The sequence below is a fragment of the Rhincodon typus genome, chromosome 2 (genome assembly GCF_021869965.1).
Source record: "Rhincodon typus isolate 14 chromosome 2, sRhiTyp1.1, whole genome shotgun sequence".
NCBI lineage: Eukaryota > Metazoa > Chordata > Chondrichthyes > Orectolobiformes > Rhincodontidae > Rhincodon > Rhincodon typus.
The window spans coordinates 79,163,013-79,183,397 of NC_063333.1; the positions used below are offsets into that span (position 1 = coordinate 79,163,013).

Below are 20,385 nucleotides of genomic sequence, written 5' to 3' on the forward strand. Positions count from 1 at the left end.
TTTTTTGGTACAGATTTTATTCACATTCTCTCTTCTAATGAGTTTTGCAACTTTGCATTGAATATTCACTCCCTGTCATTTGCATTTAATATTCACCCATCCTCAAAGTTACGAGATGCTTCTTATTATTGAGTAATATCCTTTTGTGTTTAGGATTGATATTCATCGCAAAGATAATGCAGGTGCTGCTGAGAAACCAATAAGTATTCATTCAACACCAGAGGGCTGTTCAGCTGCTTGCAAGATGATAATGGAAATCATGCAGAAAGAAGCTCAGGATACAAAATTGTACGTACATCAAATAACGTTTTCATTTAGATACTTAACGTCGAGCGATTTGTACCTGCAAAGTGGACAGGGGTTTTTTTAAATTGCCAGGATATCCCTCCTTTTGCTTTAAAAGTAATATGTTTGAAGCAATGAAGACATAGGGAACTACAGCATTCTGCAAACCATTTGGTCACTGTCACTAAAAATTTACAGTTCTTCCTTTTAAATTCAGGGCTGTCTGTGTATCGGAACCATTTCACAAGTTCAACACCACTCTAAATCTAAACTGTGCACTTTCACTTCTCTAAACACAAACATTCCTCTGTGGTTAGCACTGTTGCCTCAGTGCCAGGAACTCTAGTTCGATTCCACCCTCAGGCAACTGTCTGTGTGGAGTTTGAGCATTCTTCCTGTGTCTGCGTGGGTTTCTTCCCACAGTCCAGAGATGTGCAGGCTAGGTGGAATTGCCATGCTAAATTGCCCGTAGTGTTCAGGGATGTGTAGCTTAAGTGGGTTATAGGGGGATAGATTTGGATGGGATGCTCTGTGTGTTCTTGGACAACAATGTATTAATGTAATACACTTGGTTCTCCAGTCATTAGAGCAAAACAGAAGGAATCCCTACAGTGTGGAAACAGGCCTTCAGTCCAACAAGTCCACACTGTAGGGATTCTATGATTTCCAGAATTTGTGCAACTTGCAAGTTAGTTGGGGTTCAGTTTTTGTACTTAAATCATTTTTATCCCAAAATCTTCAATTTGGCCTTCTGTATTAAAGCCATAAGCACATTATCAGTTACCTTTCTCTTTACCCAAGATGTCCTCTCTACCTTTTATGGTAAGCCTGCAGTGTAAAGCCAATAGTGGGAAATTCTGGAGTTGAGGCAGCTAAGTCTGCATGCAACCTTCTGGGTTCTTATCATCTGGGTAGATGCAGCGTTCTTTACACTGTGTTGTACAAAGGCAATGGTACTAATTTGTGTCAGTAGTTATAGTGTGGCATTGCCCTGAAGATTGAGAATGCTGGATGCTTTTGTTCGTTATTCGGTAAATTAAACAAATTGCCATCTGTAAAAATTGAAAAGTAGGATTAAAATCTCATTTACATAATTGCAGCACAGAAGAAATACCTTTAAAAATTCTAGCACATAACAACTTTGTTGGACGACTCATTGGGAAAGAAGGAAGAAACCTGAAAAAAATTGAACAAGATACTGACACTAAAATCACAATTTCTCCGTAAGTTTTGGAACTCTGGATTTCGGTTTTCTGTGCATTGTCTTGCTAATCATTTGACAAAACATGAAATGCTTATGTTGGTTCTGCAGGTTGCAAGACTTAACACTTTATAATCCAGAAAGAACCATTACAATAAAAAGCAGTATTGAAGCATCTTCCAAAGCTGAAGAAGAAATTATGAAGAAAATTAGAGAATCTTATGATAATGATATGGCTGCTATGAATGTAAGTGATTAGCACATGTTTAGTGTATATACAGTGCTCTTATTCCATATGAGTTGTATTATCATTTTGGGATATTTGATAATCATTCTCTTTGAATAGTTACTATAAATGGATCTTTTCCTTTGTTCCAAAATCTGTTTCTCGGGTTTTTGCTAAGTTGAGGTTTGAGAAATAATCCATTTTGCATATACTGCAATCTGGTTGGTTTTCAGAAAATCTTGTGCTCACTCCATATTCTCAGAAATCAAACTTGAACAAATTTTTACAGACTAAAATAACACACCTTTGCGGTTCTACCTAAGTGTGGCTGAGATTGACGTCTGCTTGTATTTATTTTGGCTGAAAAATATGCTTTATGCATAAAATGTCTAATAGTCAATATAGTCAAGCAGCCATACCTATCATTGTACAATACAAAACAATTGTAATGCAAAGCAGTTAGGTTAAACATAGTACCTTAGACCCTTGGTCAAATTCCACATGAAACATTTTCTCGTGCAAGCAACCAAGGATTTTACACACATTGCAGGCCCTCATTGTTCAACAATAATAGGGCTCGAAACTCTGGGCATTCCCCATGGAACTTCACTGCAAATTGGCTCAGCTCAAGAGAGAGTCATAGCTGTACAGCACAGAAGAGACCCATTGAACCTGCACTGACCAATCCATATTAATCCCACTTTTCAGCACTTGGCCCATAGCCTCGAATGCTATCGAGGAATGGTGTCCTGGTACACGTTGCCTCCAGAAAACAGAAAAAATCTAAATTGACTGGTTGCTGTCAATATTAAGTGCCTTTTGAATAGTAGGTGCCACTTGATGGTACTATCTAATAATAAGTCATTGATGTTCTAGCACAGCTACTTGGCTGCAGACCTCATTATGTTTTTTGTTCCAGGTGTGTACGGCAACTGATTAGTAGCTGATGGCACGTGTGTGTGTGTATGTGTATGATAGAAAGCATGGCATAGGGAGTGCTTGTAAACCGGAGGATGTTGTGAAAACATGCCAACAGCTGGAATCCTAACTGCCATAGGAGACAGCTGTGATGATAAACCAATTGTGGTTGCCCCAGGAAAGGCTGAGAGACTTCTGCAGTTTCCCCAGCTCCGTTACCTTCAGTTGTGAAAACAGTAACCTTTCATCTGTCATAAGGTCAGAAGAAGTGCTGTTGACTGAGCATTAGTATTCTGCTCCATTCATAACTCCTACAATAATGACACTGTATGTACCAGTCTATGGCAGGACCTGGACAACATCCAGACTTGGACAAATGACAAATAACATTTACGTTGCATAAATGGCAGATAATAACCAGTTACCAGGGATCAGCTGCCTTAGCCTGACCTTGAACTTCCCGTTGCTGTAAACTGGCATAGATTGCATCATTATCAGGAATTTGTGAATGAAGATAAACTGGTTTTAGGTAAACAGTCCCACTGCTGACATGATGACTGGAAGGGTCATCACTGAAACAGCTGAGATGTTCTTTTAACAATGTCATAGGGCTCAAATCTTTCTGTACTCTGACACCAAAGTTTCCTTTTGACTCTCATTTGACCTCCACTTTTTGTTTGGGCTACATGTTGTCCGATCTTGGTCTGATTGTAATGATGGAACTTACTTCCACCTCTTTCATTTAGTGGTTGTGCTTTGGTCTGGATTAGGATTACGATGAGGCCTAGAATGGATCGGTTCCATCAGAACTTGAATTAAGCTTTAGTGAATAGGATAATAATTGGTGATGAAAGCATATGCATACCTTGTGTGCGGGGCACAATTTCAAAATTTGTAAACCATATGAGATTTGGAAGTGCAGGAATTGTGAACATAGAACGGTACAGCACAGTACAGGCCCTTTGGCCCATGATGTTGTGCCGAACTTTTTACCCTAATCCTAAGGTCTATCTAACCTCCACCCCTACCTTGTACTATCATCCATATGCCTATCTAATAGCTGCTTAAATGCCTCTAATGAGGCTGATTCCACTACCCTCTCCAGCAATGCATTCCACGCCCCTACCACTCTGAGTAAAGAACCTACCTCTTGACGTCTCCCCTGTATCTACCTCCACTCAGTCTAAAACTATGCCCCCTCGTAATAGCTACCTCCACCCTAGGAAAAAGGTCTCTGGCTGTCCACTCTATCTATACCTCTGATCATTTTGTATACCTCTATCAAGGCACCTCTCATCCTTCGTCGTTCTAAAGAGAAAAGTCCTAGCTCTCTCAACCTTTCCTCGTAAGACCTTCCCTCCGTTCCAGGCATTATCCTGGTAAATCTCCTCTGCACCTTTTCCAACGCTTCCACATCTTTCCTGTAATGAGGTGACCAGAACTGGACACAATACTCCAGATGTGGCCAAACCAGGCTTTTGTGTAGCTGGAGCATAACTTCACGGTTCTTGAACTCGATCCCTCTATTAATGAAAGCTAACACACCATACGCCTTCTTAACAACTCTGTCCACCTGGGTGACAGCTTTCAGGGAACTGTGGACATGAACCCCAAGATCCCTCTGCTCCTACACACTGCCAAGAATCTTTCCGTTAACCCTGTATTCTGCTTTCAAGTTTGTCCTTCCAAAATGAATCACCTCATTTTTCAGGGTTAAACGCCATCTGCCACTTCTCAGCCCAGCTCTGCATCCTGTCAGTGTCCCTTTGTAACCTAGAACAGCCCTCCGCACTGTCCACAACGCAACCCACCTTTGTGTCGTCTGCGAACTTGCTAATCCACCCTTACGCTCCTTCATCCAAATCATTTACAAAAATCACAAATAGAACAGGACCCAGGACAGATCCTTGTGGTACACCACTCGTAATTGAGCACCATGTTGAATATTTTCCGTTCGCTACCACCCTTTGTCTTCTAAGGGTCAGCCAATTCTGAATCCAATCTGCCACATTTCCCCCTATCCCATGCCTCCTTACCTTCTGCATGAGCCTACCATGGGGAACCTTATCAAACGCCTTGCTTAAATCCATGTATACCACATCCACTGCTCTACCTTCATCCATGTGTTTGGTCACCTCTTCAAAAAATTCAGTGAGGTTTGTGAGGCATGATCTACCCCTCACAAATCCATGCTGACTATCACGAATCAAACTGTGCCTTTCCAAGTGATCATAAATCCTATCTCTTCGAACCCTTTCCAATAATTTGGCCACCACTGATGTAAAACTAACTGGCCTGTAATTTCTGGGGTTATCCCTATTCCCTTTTTTGAACAAGGGAATGACATTTGCCTCTCTCCAATCTTCCGGCACTATACCTGTGGACAGTGAGGACCAAAAGATCATCGCCAAAGGCCCTGCAATCTCTTCCCTCGCTTCCCATAGAATCCTTGGATAAATCCCATCAGGCCCGGGGGACTTATCTATCTTCAACTTCCTCAAAATTCCTAGCACATCTGACCTTCTCTAGCCAACCAGCCTGTTTCACACTGACCTCCTCTACTCCCTCTTAGTTGTGAATACCAAAGAAACGTATTCATTAAGGACCTCTCCTATCTCTTTAGACTCCGTGCACAAATTCCCTTTACAATCCTTGACCGGCCCTACCCTTTCTCTGGTCATTCTCTTATTCCTCACGTACATGTAAAAAGCCTTGGAGTTTTCCTTGATCCTATCTGCCAAAGTTTTCTCATGCCCCCTTGTAGCTCTCCTCAGCCCTTTCTTCAGCTCCTTCCTGGCTAACTTGTATCCCTGTAGAGCCTTTTCCGATCCTTGTTTCCTAAACCTTACATAAGCATCCTTCTTCCTCTTAACCGGTTGTTCGACCTCTTGAGAACCAAGGCTCCCTCACTCGACTGCATCTTCCCTGCCTGCTAGGGACAAACATATCAAGCACACGCAGTATGCATTCCTTAGACAATCTCCACATTTCAATAGTGCTCTTCCCTGACAGCATCTGTTCCCAACTTATGTTACCCAGTTCTTGCCTAACAGAAACTTGGAGCAGGATAGTAAAGAACTTCAAAAGGACATGCAAATTGGTGGAATGGGTAGATATGTGACAGATGAAATTTAGTGCAAAGAAATCTGAAGTGCTTATTTTTCTTAGTAACACTGACAATAAAACATGTATTGCCTTTTAGAAATTAACGCATCTCAGTGTATGTGTGACTGAGTCATGCAAGATGGCAGGAGGTTTGAGAGTATGTTTAATAAACCATAAGCATCTTGGGCTTTTCTTAGTAGAAGGGTAGAATCCAATAGCAAGGAAATTGTTTAAATCTATATAGTACACCATTATTGCCTGAACTGAAGCTTTACATCCTGTTCTGAGTGCCATGCTTTAGCAATATGTGAAGGTATTAGAGTGAATGCAGATGAGATTGACCAAAATAGTTCCAAGGGTGAGGAACTCTAGTTATGTAGGAAGATTGGCAAAGTATCGACTGTTCTCCTTGGAGAAGAGAAAATGATAGGAGATTTGACAAAAGTATTCAAAATCTTGGGGATGTGGACAGAGTAGCTGGCAGAATTATTGTTTCCATTTGGTAGAATGATTGGAAACCAGAGGACACTGATTTTTAAGGTAATTAGCAAAAAAAACAAGATAGTGACGTGGGGAAGATGTCTTCCACGTAGTGAATGTTTATATCTGTAGTACACTCCAAGTGTGGTGGAAGCAGGCTCAAATGATTATCCAATTCCTCACGAATGCCTTGAATGTACGAGAAGAATATGCTTAGCACTGGAGAGAATGCAGGGGAGTTTTGCGAGGTGAATTGCTCCTTCAGAGAGCCAAAATTAACACTAACACTAAGGGATGAATGGCCATTTCATGCCGCAACCATTGTGTGAATAAGAAGTATCCATGCAATTAACTAAGTGAATTTTCTACTTTTGCTGTCCAGATTTGACACTTGGAGACAAGTGAGCTTTCTATATTGCTCCATTAAACACACTATCTAGACCCCCTCAATATTTAATTTAAGACATTATTTTCAACATTGTTACTGCACCCCTTTTCCCCTCATCTGTCCTTTTTTCTGAAGATTCCTGTGGTGTACAACCTTGATTCCCTATTGCACCCAGCTAAAGGCAAAGTCTCAAGCTCTGATAAAATAGGTCCCCAAAATTGAATTTCTGCTTCTAAATTTTTTTTTTTTTTTTTTTGTTCCATCTTCCATTTCTCTCCTTATTGTCACTGCTTCTTCCCCAAAAAAAGTTTCCAGTTCTGACCTTTCATGTTCTAACAGCATTTTCAGCTGTTCGTGAACACTCATTGTTAATATGGATGCAGTTGGCCAACAGCAACTGTGTTCTCTAAGGCAGGAAGAGTGGTATTAAGCTTGCCTTTTACCATCTTGATAGATCTAGTTAAGACTTTTTTTGGAATCTATTACTGTACAAAATTTGAGTATGTTTAGTTTACCAAACAATCCTGATCCAGTAGCAGTTCCAGTATGTTGAGGAAGTCCTTAGATTATGTTTTGATTGTTACTAGTGGTTGAGCCTAATTTTAATGCTGATAATTATTCAGAATCCTTTATTGTGTGTACTTTTCAGTACTTGCAAGAAAGTGAATACTTTCTGTCCTACCTTGTCAAGACAGAACTAGCTGCCTAAAGGAAAATAGTGCCACCATTGCAAGCAAATTCTGCATTAATGTATAGCAATGAAATGTTATAAAATCAAAAATAGCTGTTCATTACATCAAGTGCATAATTCTGAATACACTGGATTCTCAGTACATGATCTGACGGTATCTGGGTAGACTTGATGTTGAGATCCATTGACCTTTAATTCAAAAATGGCAATATGTTTTGTGGCTCTCATTTTCTACGTGAAAGGTGATTTATAAATGCTAGTTATCATCACTGAAGAAGATCAAGAATTTAATTGATGCTTGTGTTCTTTCACAAATCCTGTGATGTTTTAAGAAAAGCAAATTTACAATGGTTTTGGTTAAAGCTTTTATGCAATAACACTTTTTTTTTTTTTTTTTAAATTTTGCAGCTTCAAGCACATTTAATCCCTGGCCTAAACCTGAAAGCCCTAGGCTTGTTTCCTCAATCTTCACCTGTACTGCCACCGCCTTCTGTGCCTCCTGCTTACACCCCATTTGGGGTAAGTGCTTAAAGATGCCCAAGGCATTTTTCATAGGCCATTGCTTAATATATTTGAATAATGTTAAACTTTTCAGATGTCGCTCAAGTTTTCACAGCTTTCTGGATGATTCAGTGATTTGGGCTCATGCTGTTGCCTTTACTTTAGTGGTAAATACATTACTGCATTGCTGGAAAATCTTCATTTCTGGAAGGTACATTTACCCATATGGTGTTGGTTAAATTGATCAATTTAAAGAACTATTGGCTGTCTAATGTCTAGAATTCTTAACGTTGTTATATTTGATGTAATTGGTATTCATTGTCATTCCCTGAACAGTAATGAAGGGCATCTGGGGGATAAATATTCGTAACCAGTAAGAGTTAACATTAACCTGTTGGGCCTGATTCTGTTCTGTTCTTGTTACTGTTACTGTTTGAAATGATGAGTAGCAGTGCCCTTGTAAGACTTAATTCACCTGAACTGCAAAGCCCTGAAGAAATTAATATCTTTGTGGTGCTTTTAATTGCCTGTGTATTTCATCTCGTTTTGAGTGTTAGCGTTCAAGCCAGTGCAAATAAATTTGCAGTTTATTGCTGGGACTTTTTTTTTTTGCCTTGTATACTAAATAGAATTACAAACGAGAAATGCATGAGCCTAAGAAAATATCCAAGCCTTAAATGACCTGGGGTAAGTCATCAATGTTTGTTTTTGAGGTATTGAAATGATTTTAATAATGCATTTTGGGTTAGATTAAGATACTTAATAGGTTTGAGATTCATATACATATCAAATTACAAGTAAAAGTGCATTTGCTACATGTATATTCCCAATGAATCATTTATGGAGAAATATAGAAACAGGTGAAAGTTCTGTTATCCTTTTAATCTAACTATAAAGCTTCTGTGTATTTAGATGTACGTGTTCATTAATGCAGTTCTGTTGTTGCTATGGAGTATGGACAGATATTCGTGTTTTTCTGATCTTGCTGCTATAGGAAGGATGTTGTGCAACTTGAAAAGATTCCGAAAAGATTTATGAGCATGTTGCCAGGGTTTGAGCTATAAGGCTGGGGCTATCTTGCCTGGAGGCTAACTGGTGACCTTAGAAAGGTTTATAACATCACAAGGTGCATGGATAGGGTAAATAGACCAAGGTCTTTTTTTCCCCCGTGGTGGGGTAGTCCAAAACTAAAGGGCATAGGTTTAAGGTGAGAGGGGTCAGATTTAAAAGGCACCCGAGGGGCAACTTTCATGCAGAGTGTCTTGCGTGTATGGAATGAACTGCCAGAGGTGGTGCAGGCTGGTACAATTGGAACATTTGAAAGGCATCTGGATGGGTATATGAATAGGAAGGGTTTAGAGGGATATGGGCCAAACGCTGGCAAGTGGGATTAGATTTATATAGGATATCTGGTCGGCATGGATGAGTTGGACTGAAGGGTCTGTTTCCGTGCTGTACATCAATGACTGTGTGGCATTTGTCATTTTATCAGGGCAGTCACGTTTGAAGTTTAGCAACTTTATTTGTTTTATCAGTAAATGAAGCAGTTGCCTATGCCGGCAACTTCCCATAAGTGGCAATGGGATAAAAGGGCAACTGCAAAACAGTTTTCTATTTGTAGAATTGTGGAGAAGGAGGCATAGGAGTTCAAAATTTAAAAATATGCTGAAGGTGATGTTTCAGTTGTAATATGGAGAATGTATTGAAAATGAACATGTCTTTAAAGCAGTCTTCCAGGATAAGCCACTTGCTGAATATCTGATGAGCAAATTTCTTTATCCATTCCTTAATGATCCATAATTTACTTCAGATAAACCTGGAAAGATGGTGATCAAGAGGAGGAATCTAGACTGATTTACTTTAACAAAAGTGCTAGAGGCCAGTTGTATTCCTCCTACTATGTAGCTGCATACATCTAACCGACAGGAATAGTTCATCACTGAAACATATTTGTTTTTTTGTTTAAAACTTTGTTTAAAACTTTGTTTGAAATTTGGTTGCTCAAAGTAATTGTAAGCATGTTGATTTAATTCACCTGAAGGTAGAATTTTAATGTAGAAACTTTTAAAAGTAGAATACTTGGATATTAGTTTACAATACGGCGTGATCACAATTTACAATTGCAGTGAATATAATCTTGATATACTAGACTATCTTCCACATGCTGCACACACAGCAGGTGATTAAGTGTAATCTGATGAAGCCAAATTATATGACAGAACATCATGTTACATCTTCACACAATATATATGCAAATGGGAAATTATTAAACTAACTTTGGTATTTTTCCCAAGTTGAATTCAAAATTTGCAGTCATTTGGGAAGCAACAAAGTAGAATTGGAGCATGCACCAAAGCCGCTTAAAGAGCTAGGAAAAACAAAATGGGGTTGATTAATGTTTTCTTGCACTTGGCAGTCGTAGTGTAGTATGACAAGTTCACATGGTGCATTTGTATAATATGACTAATGTTTGACAAGCGTTTAACAATTTCTTTTGGTAGGTGTTTGGTTTTTTTATATAAAAGGTTACAGGTGTACATGCTACTATTCAGCATACGGAAAGCAACGTAACTTGGAGTCTACCAATCTCTTGTGTGTATTTTCTTGAACTCCCAGTAAAAGATAACAAACATACCTCTAAGATGCTGGTTCTAATCTTGACCATAGCACTTTGATTTGTAGAATGAAGAACAAAGAACAATACAGCAGCACAGGAACAGGACCTTTTGCCCACCAAGCCTGTGCTGACATGTGACACCTTACCTTTCCAAATTAAATACTCTTGCTTTCTTGAAAGAAATGCTTTTACTGATCCAAGAGGCTATTTACCATGGAGCTAAGTAGGTAACAAACCATTAAACACTCCTGGTATTCGTTATAAAGTGAGATTTCCTTTTCTGACTAAGGAATCTCCTGCCACTTCATTTTACTTATTGGGTTTTCTGCCTTTTCACTGCTGTTCGACACCAGATAGCCTGTTTGTTTCTGGAGTGCTGCTCAGGACCATTTCTTGTGAGCCATTATCTCCCTCCTGGATTTCCAGCACACCAATTTTTTTGGAGAGCTCTGGTATTTGATTTCCTGAACCTACACAAATGCCTTTCATTACTTCTTGGACAAGCCACTTCTCTTGCGCGACACCCATCCTTTCATTCTAAGCTGTGACCACAGCTGCTGCTATTGTGATCATTTTCTGGAGTAGACCTTCCAAACTTCTGCACAGCGCCCCCACTGTGACCCAATTTTGAACCTTAAACTTGTTGTGATCCCTCAATGAGCACTGAGAACAGAATGAGGAACTGCCAGGAGGGTACTGGGGAGAAGACCAGTGTAAACAGGGGACAGGGAGAGAAGATCTGCGAAAGAAGCTGAAGGGAACTGGATGTAACAGTACAGAACTCTGCAGTGGCTGTAACTTGGGCATGACTCCAATTGGCGTCCCAATCCCACTTTGGGAAACCTTGAGCAGTTGGGACTTCCTAAATACTTAGGTCATCTGTTGGTGAGACATTTAGGGCTTAGTGTGTTTTTGGATGCATGCATGATCCTTGATAGTCTGTTTAGTGCAATTCATGTGACTTCCTTGTATTGCCCCTCTGTTTAACTGGATGTAAACACAAACATCATACTTACCCATGCCTACCTACAACCAATTGGTATTTTATCTCCTGCTTGAGAAATATTTTGCTACCTAGCTTTAAATGCTTTCTTTAACAGAAGCTTTGTTCCTATGAGCTCCTTCCCATTCTGATTCACTTGTGCAATTTTATGATCTTTAGTTGCCATCAACATATATGCCACCATTATTACAAACCCATTTTTTTTCAGAAACATTTCAATTTTAAAAATTTTCTGGTGGCTTATGCCTAATTCAGGTTCTGTAGTGTATACCCAAATTATTTAGTACCTACTTGACTATTAATGCTGTTGTCTCAGATCTTACAGTCTGAATCCACTTAGTTAAAATGGTGACCATGGCGATTACTAGGGTACGTACTTAAAAGAAACAAATGGCAATTTTTTTCTCCCCACTATGTAGAATGCACAGCATGAAAATGGAGCTGGAGCTGGTGTTGGACCATTTGATCCCTTAAGCTTGTTTTGCTATTCAACAAATAGGTGACCTTTTTACCTAATTTTAACCTTCTGCACAATCTTTGAATATCTTAATGCTCAACAGTCTATTAACCTCTGTTTTGAATGTATGCAGTGACTGATCATTCACTGCTCTTTGAGTAGAAAATTCCAAAGGTTCACAACCTTTTTTTTTTGAATGAAGAAATTCCCTTCCTCCCTATTTGGAATGGCTTACCCTTTTAAGCCAGAGACTGATCCTGTTTTCCAGATTCTCCAGCCAGGAGAAACCTTTCTCTGCCCTGTCAAGATGCTCAAGAATTCTGTTTCAATGAGATCATCTGGTAATAACTTAAACTCCTATGGAATATAGACCCAGTCTGTTCCACCTATCTTCCTGGGGATAGTACTCTCCTTCCAGGATCCAGATCGTGAACCTTCATTGCACATCTTGCAGGGAAAGTATATTTTTCTTTATGTAGCAAGACCAAATCTTCTCGGTGCTTTTGAGTAACCTTGCTTATGCCCTTTGTGGTTACAGTAAGAATTGTTTTTTTTTTCTCTAATAACGGTTCCTTTGTAACAAAAGTAAGGGCAACTTGCCTTCCTAATTGCTTCTTATATCTGTATGTTAATATTCCCAGTATAAGGACATCCTGGTCACTCCTGAATGCATGTCCTAATCTCTAACCATTCATAAGTTTTGCACTTGCAACTTTATTCCATCTGCATTATTTTGTTCACTCATCCAGCCCTCTATCTTTTCACAGCATTGTTGCATCCTCGAAGCTTAATTTGTTACCTAACTTTGTATCTGCAGCAAAGTTTATGTTTCACTAAAGTAAGTTTATCAAATTCATTAATGTGGAAGATAAATAGGTGAGACCCAGTTGCTGATCCTCATGGTACTCTACAAGCTTGCCAACCTGAACTGTCCTGTCTGTCCATTCAGCAATTTGTGCTAATATATTACATAAACTGAGTCCTATGATTTCAAATTCTCTAAGAACACTTTTAGAACTAAAACTCTCTAATACTTTAGATCAAGTCTGAACAAATTTGTCAAATGTGATTTTTGATTCAACAAAGTGCCCAGTATGTCCCTAATATATTTTTCTACTTGTGCTAGGAAATTAGTAGTCTATTTCCTGTCTTTCAATTTTTTTGAAAAAGCAAGGTCAGATGTTACCTTACAGTTCTTGAGAATTCTGGCAGATCAAAGAATCATGGTTGCTCAGGCCCTCATCGAGGCCCACAGTGTCTAGACTCGGACTCTGGCTCAACAACTGATCCAGTGTTCCCTCAGCTATAGCCGTTTTTTGCAGATATGGTAGTCCAGGATCACAATGCACTCTAGAAACACACACTCTTGGAGTTGCCTTCTGCTGTTTCATGACAATTTAACATTTACCTGTGTGTTTGTTTTAACGTATGAATTGTTTTTTAAAGGCCAAATTAAATGTTAAAATAACTTTGAGAAATACAGTATTGCTAAATTTAACAATTTGTTAGTTAAACCAGCTTTCATGACCAAGCTGCTGTCTGTACTTCTGTGTGCTTATGGTAAGTTGACAGTAAACCATTTTGTCGCCCATTCATCCCGAGAGGATGTTTTTTCTTCAGGTCACTTAGACGTTCACCAATAATCTTTCTAAAGTTTCACTGTACCTACTCTGTGGCCTGAACTAAATATTTTCACTTGTGCTTGCTATCCTGTTATTTGAATTATTTGGGCTTACTAACCCTCTTCATTTGGATTTATGATGTTGGACCAGATGTCCATATCAGCACATTGATTCAGATTGAGCTTCTCTTGACCCTGTAACAAAGTCAAAAGCTTTCTAAATACAGCCTCAGTTTTTTTTTACTAAATTTTGGTTTGTACTATTACAGTGCCCTTGGCTGATTTTTACATCATGGACTAAACCTGGTCGTCTTTGCATGCTATTAGTAGTTTGGTATCTTGCAAATTGTGATGTGAACGAAGCTCATTGGCACCACTTGTTTTTGGTCTGGTTCACTAATCAAAATTTACACAACTTTATTGTGATTTATTTCACCCACCACTCTCGTCACTAATCCCTGCCTCCAAACTAAATCAGTGCTACAATATTACATTCCATGCATTAGATATCCTTTTATAGACCTTTGTTGTATTTTGGTGGTTGAACCAGTAATTTATGCTATGCACCATCTATTAACACAATTGAAGTGATTGATTTCGGCTATGGCAACATCTGGTTGCTGCTCCATTGATTCATTTGAGTGTTGTTATTTGATTGGCAAATCTTAATCACTCGCATGGTAATTTAATGTATGGCTTATTTGATGACTCCTTCAAGCAATCATGCCCTAAAATTATCTAGAAGCACTTCTTGAAATTTAGCTTCCTACATAATCACCTAATTCTTGACTTTTCAACAGTAATTTTGTAATGTTCTTCAGTTATCTAACTCATTATCTAAATGTATTATATGTCAGTTTTTGTTATACTTTTATGAATAAACCATAATTCACACAATTCCTGACGACATTAAAAATGTGTATTGGATTGACATGAGAAGCATTCAAGTGCAGGGTTTCATGGCATACAACATATTCAACATTCTAGTTGACTTTTCTTATATTTGAGTGAAACCACTAAATAAAACTAGTTGTCTTTTCTCTTGATAGGTAGTTTTCTGCTTTCTTTGCCCTTCTTTATTCTGATAAATGGGGAATTTTGAGAGCTATAGTCATATATACAACCTTGCAAAGAAATGTAAATATTAATTGTAAGAATAATCTAGTGTTATTTAATATATTAAAAGCTGTTAATATGAAAAGTTTCTTATGCAGTCATTATTTTACTCTCTCCAAATTTGTTACACAACTCCTGAAGTTTCATAGACTAAGTAAACGTTAGCTTTAAAGCTCAATTACTCATTTTGAAACTTAATTGCGTTTAATATCCTACAGTGCTGCACTGTAGTTGAGATTCCATTCAACATTTTAACATCTGTACTGATAGAGCCGTGGTTTGTGCTCAGTATATGTGAATAATGCAGCGTATGGTTTTGTATCAGCAGCATGTGATTGCATTTTGCTTTGTGGTAAAGGAAACTTCTACCTGGATTTGGTTCGATACTAACTGCAATTTACCACCTGCAAGTTGTTAATGCTGGTCATTATTCTGATAATGAAGCATCTCTAATTAAAGAGTTTATATGGTATGCAGTATACCTCAGGTATCTGAACCACCAAAGTTGGTGACCTGGATTTTCAGCATGGTTGAACTTTAATCAGCACGTTTGTCTGCCAATTTACAGCAAATGTGGAATTTTGAGCACTGAATATTTTTCTCACAACTTGAGTTTGTATAATTTGTGCCAGCTGAAAACCATTGTGCTAGAAGTTGGTGACACTCCTAGGTTGAAAAAATCATCACCTTTTGGGGAGTTTCTACTGATTTTGATGGTACTCATTTTCACCTTTTTGAGACTAGATTGTTCTTGCATGAAAAAGAACCTTAGCTTTTTATTTAAAACAAGCAATTTACCTTTAAATAACTAGAATAGAACTACATATCTTAATTTTCAGTGATTTTTTTGTTTAGAAGATTGCTTAATCTCCAATATATTGACATTAGCTTAGCAAAGTTTTTTTTTGTAATAAATGCCCTTTTCAGCCATACTAATCAAACTTCACCTAATTACTTAAAATTCCATGATTTTGGGGAAAGAATGTTCTTAATTTTTTTTGTACAAGTGTTTGTTTATTTGAACTGGTTAATTTTGTCATTAGGTAGATGATTTTGAAAGCATGAAACCATTTTCAAAATCAACACTTCATTTATCTGTACTTTACAGATACAGCTACCCCATTATCTGTTTTGTTTCTTATTATCTACTTTCTCCTATAAAATGCAACATGTACTGTATATGTATACAAATTACATAATGTCCATACATTGTTGTACTTTCTGTTCCATTTTGGCTGTTCACCTTTTTTATGATGAATGCGAACGCGTAATGTTTCTGTTTATATCTTCGCTGTTCTCCATATGGCATCTGCAATAGAAAGATGAACTGAAATTCTGAGCAGAAACTGAAGTTACATAAATGCCAATTTTCTTTGATTTAGAGCTATCCAAATTTCTGTGATGTGTATGAGGTATCGAGCATTGCTTCAGGGGGCCAGCAACTAGCTGTAAGTGACTATTTTTAGTCTGGTATGCACAGCACCATTTGCCTGACCTGCTTTCCTGCTGAAGATGTAGTAAAAATGAAATTATCTTCTCATAAAATTAAAAATAAGCTGCATAAATGGAACTGATTTTGGTGTAATAGCTTTACTGAAGATGTGGTGTTGAAGGGAGAAAGATTGACATTCACATGTCTTTTATGTTTAACCTGCACAGCCTTGCTTTGGTAACCCTAATTGATCTAATTGTATTGGTCATGATAAGATTATCCTATAACAACATGCAAAATGCAAAAGAAAATCTGACCTGATTTTTATCTGATTGTTAGATGTTAATGACTGGGTAGGGGTAAGCAAACATAGTTAGCCAGATTCTGGAGAGTGCCATCTTACTGGTGGAATGTTTTTGCACCTTTTCAGCTGTTTTGTTTGCATTGTAACTTGCTGGACGTAAAAGTCACCAACTGAGAGACAGGGCATGAGATCTCAGTGAACAGTAGGATGAATAGTGTTTAACCACAAATTTAAACATTGAGAAATTAACAAAGAACAGTTTGAAAGGTGATTCAGGGTCTAAACAATTGCTCAAAGAGGAATAGAAAAAGAAGTTGGATAGAGAGAGAAAAGCAAATCAAGAGTAAAAACAAGATGTTTTTCTTTTTAAAACAAACTGAAGTATTTACCATTTGGAAAGAATGAAACTCCATAATTTGTCATTAAATGTAAGGTCAAGTGATTAATTAGCACCATGTTATCAATTATTACCATAGTTAAAATACACTTCCTCTTAGTCCCCAGACTTGATATTCTGTGGCTACTTTGACAATAGTGTGAAAATCTAAAATGTTAAAATAGTGGTGAAATGTATAAAAACAAACACCAGAATGACACAGATTGAACAGCAAATTCTGAAGATTGGTAACTCAGTATTTTGTTTAATCCTTTGAGCATGGTATGCTGATTTGTGCATGTAAAAATGTGCATCATCAGTGCATCAATTTTATACCTGCATGTAATGAATGAGCCAACAACATTTTTCTTCTATTTTACTTTGAAGAACCCAAAGTAGGCAACATCACATTAGTTCACTTATGATGATGCCTTTTGTGGATTGCTACAGCTTTTGGACCATTCAGCTGATGCATTTCTAGATTACATTAAAGGATACTCGCGCATAAGGTTTTACAATTAAGACTTCAAGAATTAATTGGAAAACAGTAACTTGTATTGGTCACACAAACTGACTTTGATTATAGTTGCTACTGTGTTGTTTAAAGCAGTCTTAACCAAGTATCTTGAGTTGTCAATCAATCAAAAACATTGCAGGGGAAAGGTCTATGTTTTATCAGATTATTTCGTGAGCTGTATGATCATTACAATTCACTCCAATTGGAGTGTAAGGCAGCAAGTTCAAAATAAATAACCTGATTCTTCAGTATGATTTAAATCGTAGACAATAGGGTTGTCTGCTGTTGAAAGCCTGAAGAGCGTAAGTGGGGTTTTGGATGAGATCTCTAGAATTTCTGAAAGAATCTCAAAGCTACATTTTTAAAAATGTGAAGGCATGTTTGTCACTAACTCCAAATTCATTTCTTGAACCGTAATCAGTTTTTGTTGGTAATATTACTGTTCTTTAAATTAGTGCAGCTGCTGTATTCAGTCAAACTTTGGACTTTCTTGGATTACTTTGTGTAGAAATGGTGCAAGTATTTAAAAGGTGTAAGGTTAATGATCACATTGGGATATGATCATTTATTTCACGTAAACAATCATACCAATATGAAATTGGAGGCCAGGATCTTTTTAATAACATGTACCTGCTGCATCAATGTCTGGTTAAATGTCTACTCAAGTTTTAACTATTCATTTTCTTCCGTATTTAATTTTCCAAGTTTCTCCAAAATGAAAATGTTTTTCCATTTGAAACCACCTTTATGGGAGAGTTTTCCCAAAATATAACCCTGAATTTCAAAAACGTTGTCCTTTTTTTTTTATTTATTTATTTATTTATTTATTTAAATTTTTTTTCACCTACCTCACTTGCACATGGAGCTAGAATCTAAACCAAAATAAAAACCGAAAGAACTGCGGATGCTGTAAATCGGGAACAAAAACAAAGTTGCTGGAAAAGCTCGGCAGGTCTGGCAGCATCTGTGAGGGGTAAAAAGTTAACATTTCGGGCTTGGTGACTGTTCTCCGTTCTGAGGAGGGCTCACTGGACCCAAAACGTTAACTTTTTTTTTCTTCACAGATGCTGTCAGTCCTGCTGAGCTTTTCCAGAACTTTGTTTTTATTTCTGAGCTAGAATTTAGTTTGGTTGGTTACAATTTTGCATTTCTTTCCTTTTACCTTTTTTCTTTTTAAAGAAATATCCAAGGAGGAGTGGAAAGAATCTTGTTTTTTAACATGGTGCTTTGAGGCAGACATCCTGAGGCATCAATATAGCATTATGGAAGTGAAATATGTCTAATTTACAAGACAATGCAACAGCCGGTCTCGCAACATCAGCAAGTTAATGGTCAAATGATTTGTTTCTGATGGTTTCTATTTAGGGATAAATGTTAATGAAGACATTGAGAGAAATCGCTGCACTAATTGAATAGTGCTATAGGATCTTTTAAACCCATCTGAGAATACAAACCTCAGTCATTTGCAGTGAAATAGACTTCAAAATGCTCTTAAAATATGTTTACAAATTCTAGAGTACTAGTTTGCCACCAGACTTGATGCTGACAAATTAACACTTTACAGAAAATGCTCCAATTGCAGAAAGGGCAGAGCACTTTAAACACATCCTCAATTGGTCTTATCCATTTTTTTTTGTCACTGTACAATATGTGACTAGTTTCTACTATGTTGATGGAAATAATAAGCGCAATCAGTTCTGTCAAGTGGAGAAATTCCAGGAGCTGTTGCTATTCCACCTGAGACCTAGAAAGTTGGGGGTCAGTGTCTGGTCAAGAGGTGCACTGATTTTTTTTTTGTGGGGAGCAAGGAACCTTCCTGCATGAAACAAATATGCCTCCTGTACAAGAAGAAGGGAACTTGCTAATCTTTCAACAATCATAGGCCAATCTTGCTCCTCTCTGTCACAATCAGAATCTTCACCAGACTCTTCATTAAAAAATATAATTGAGAACCTGGCTAAATATAGGAGGCTGAGGGGGAAGGCAGAACGGAAATAAGAGCAGAAACAAAAGGTAAGAATGAAAAGTGACTGACAGCCAATGTAAAACAAATCCCCAAAGTCTTCCGTAAGTGTAAAAAGAAAAAGGCTAATGGAAAGAGCAGTAGTAAGGTGAACTAGGGACCAAAAATAGGATTTATGCTTGGAGGCAGAGGCTGTAATTGAGGTATCAAATGAATGCTTAGCATCCGCCTTTGCTAAGGGAGAAGATCTAAATTAGACAATGGAGAAAAAGTAGTAATTTGGACATTAGCAGGGTTTAGGATCAACAAGGAAGAAGTATTAAACTGTCAATATTTAAGTGAAATTAAGGCATCAGGACCAGCTGAAGTGCTTCCAAAGATATTGAAGGAAGTAAGAGTGGAAATTTTGTAGGCATCGGTCATAATTTTTCAGTCTTTAAAAATTAGCATTGGAATGGTGTCAGGGGAAAGAAGAACTGTAAATTTTACAGCCTTATTCCAAGTGATTGACTGACTGCTAGCTAGTGTAATGTGGTGGGAAGCAATAGTTCAGGACAAAATTAATAGTTACTTAGGTCAACATGTACGAAGGTAATGTTTAACTAATTTGCTGGTGTGTTTTTGCTTGAAGAGGTAATAAAATGAGAGCAATGTGGATAATGTAGTGTACATGGACTTCCAAAAAATGTTTAGTACTGTGCCACATGGTGAGCTTGTGGGCCAAGTCATAGTTCATGGAATAAAAAGCAACAATTATCTGAGTGACAGGAAAAAACAGTTGTTGATTTTGTTTTTTTGGCTGGAAGAAGATTGAGTAGAGTTTCCAAAGACTTTTGGGGTCCTTGCTTTGCTTGATGCATATCAATGATGTGAATCTTTGTGTCCTCTACATAATGTCAAAGCTTGCAAATGATATGGAATTGTGAAGAGGCTGGTGTAAAAAATTCAATACGACACCGTCTGATGAAATGAGTGAACAGCTGACAGATGAAAATCAATGTGGAGAAATATGAAGTGTTTTATTGTTTCTCAATGTTCTGACCTGGGTCTATATGTGCTTAAGCCATTGAAGATGACAGAGCAAGTTGAGAACCATAGATAGAGCATACGGTATCCTAGGCTTTATTAATCAGGACACAGAATTCAAAAATAGATTGGTAATATTTAATTTGTATGAAATGCTA

General features: G+C 37.7%; 1 protein-coding gene across 3 annotated transcripts in view; it reads left to right on the forward strand.

The window, feature by feature from the left end:
- The window catches only part of igf2bp3 (insulin-like growth factor 2 mRNA binding protein 3), a 118,041-nt gene that overhangs the window by 83,570 nt on the left and 14,086 nt on the right, over positions 1-20,385 (forward strand). For 2 of the 3 annotated variants that reach the window (XM_048606584.1, XM_048606577.1), the window contains exons 7-10: positions 154-288; positions 1,386-1,508; positions 1,598-1,733; positions 7,703-7,813. In XM_048606584.1, coding sequence (XP_048462541.1) covers positions 154-288; positions 1,386-1,508; positions 1,598-1,733; positions 7,703-7,813 — 505 coding nt within the window. Of the gene's footprint in view, positions 1-153; positions 289-1,385; positions 1,509-1,597; positions 1,734-7,702; positions 7,814-15,991; positions 16,058-20,385 lie in introns of all 3 variants that reach the window. The other variant, XM_048606571.1, reaches the window with a different exon arrangement.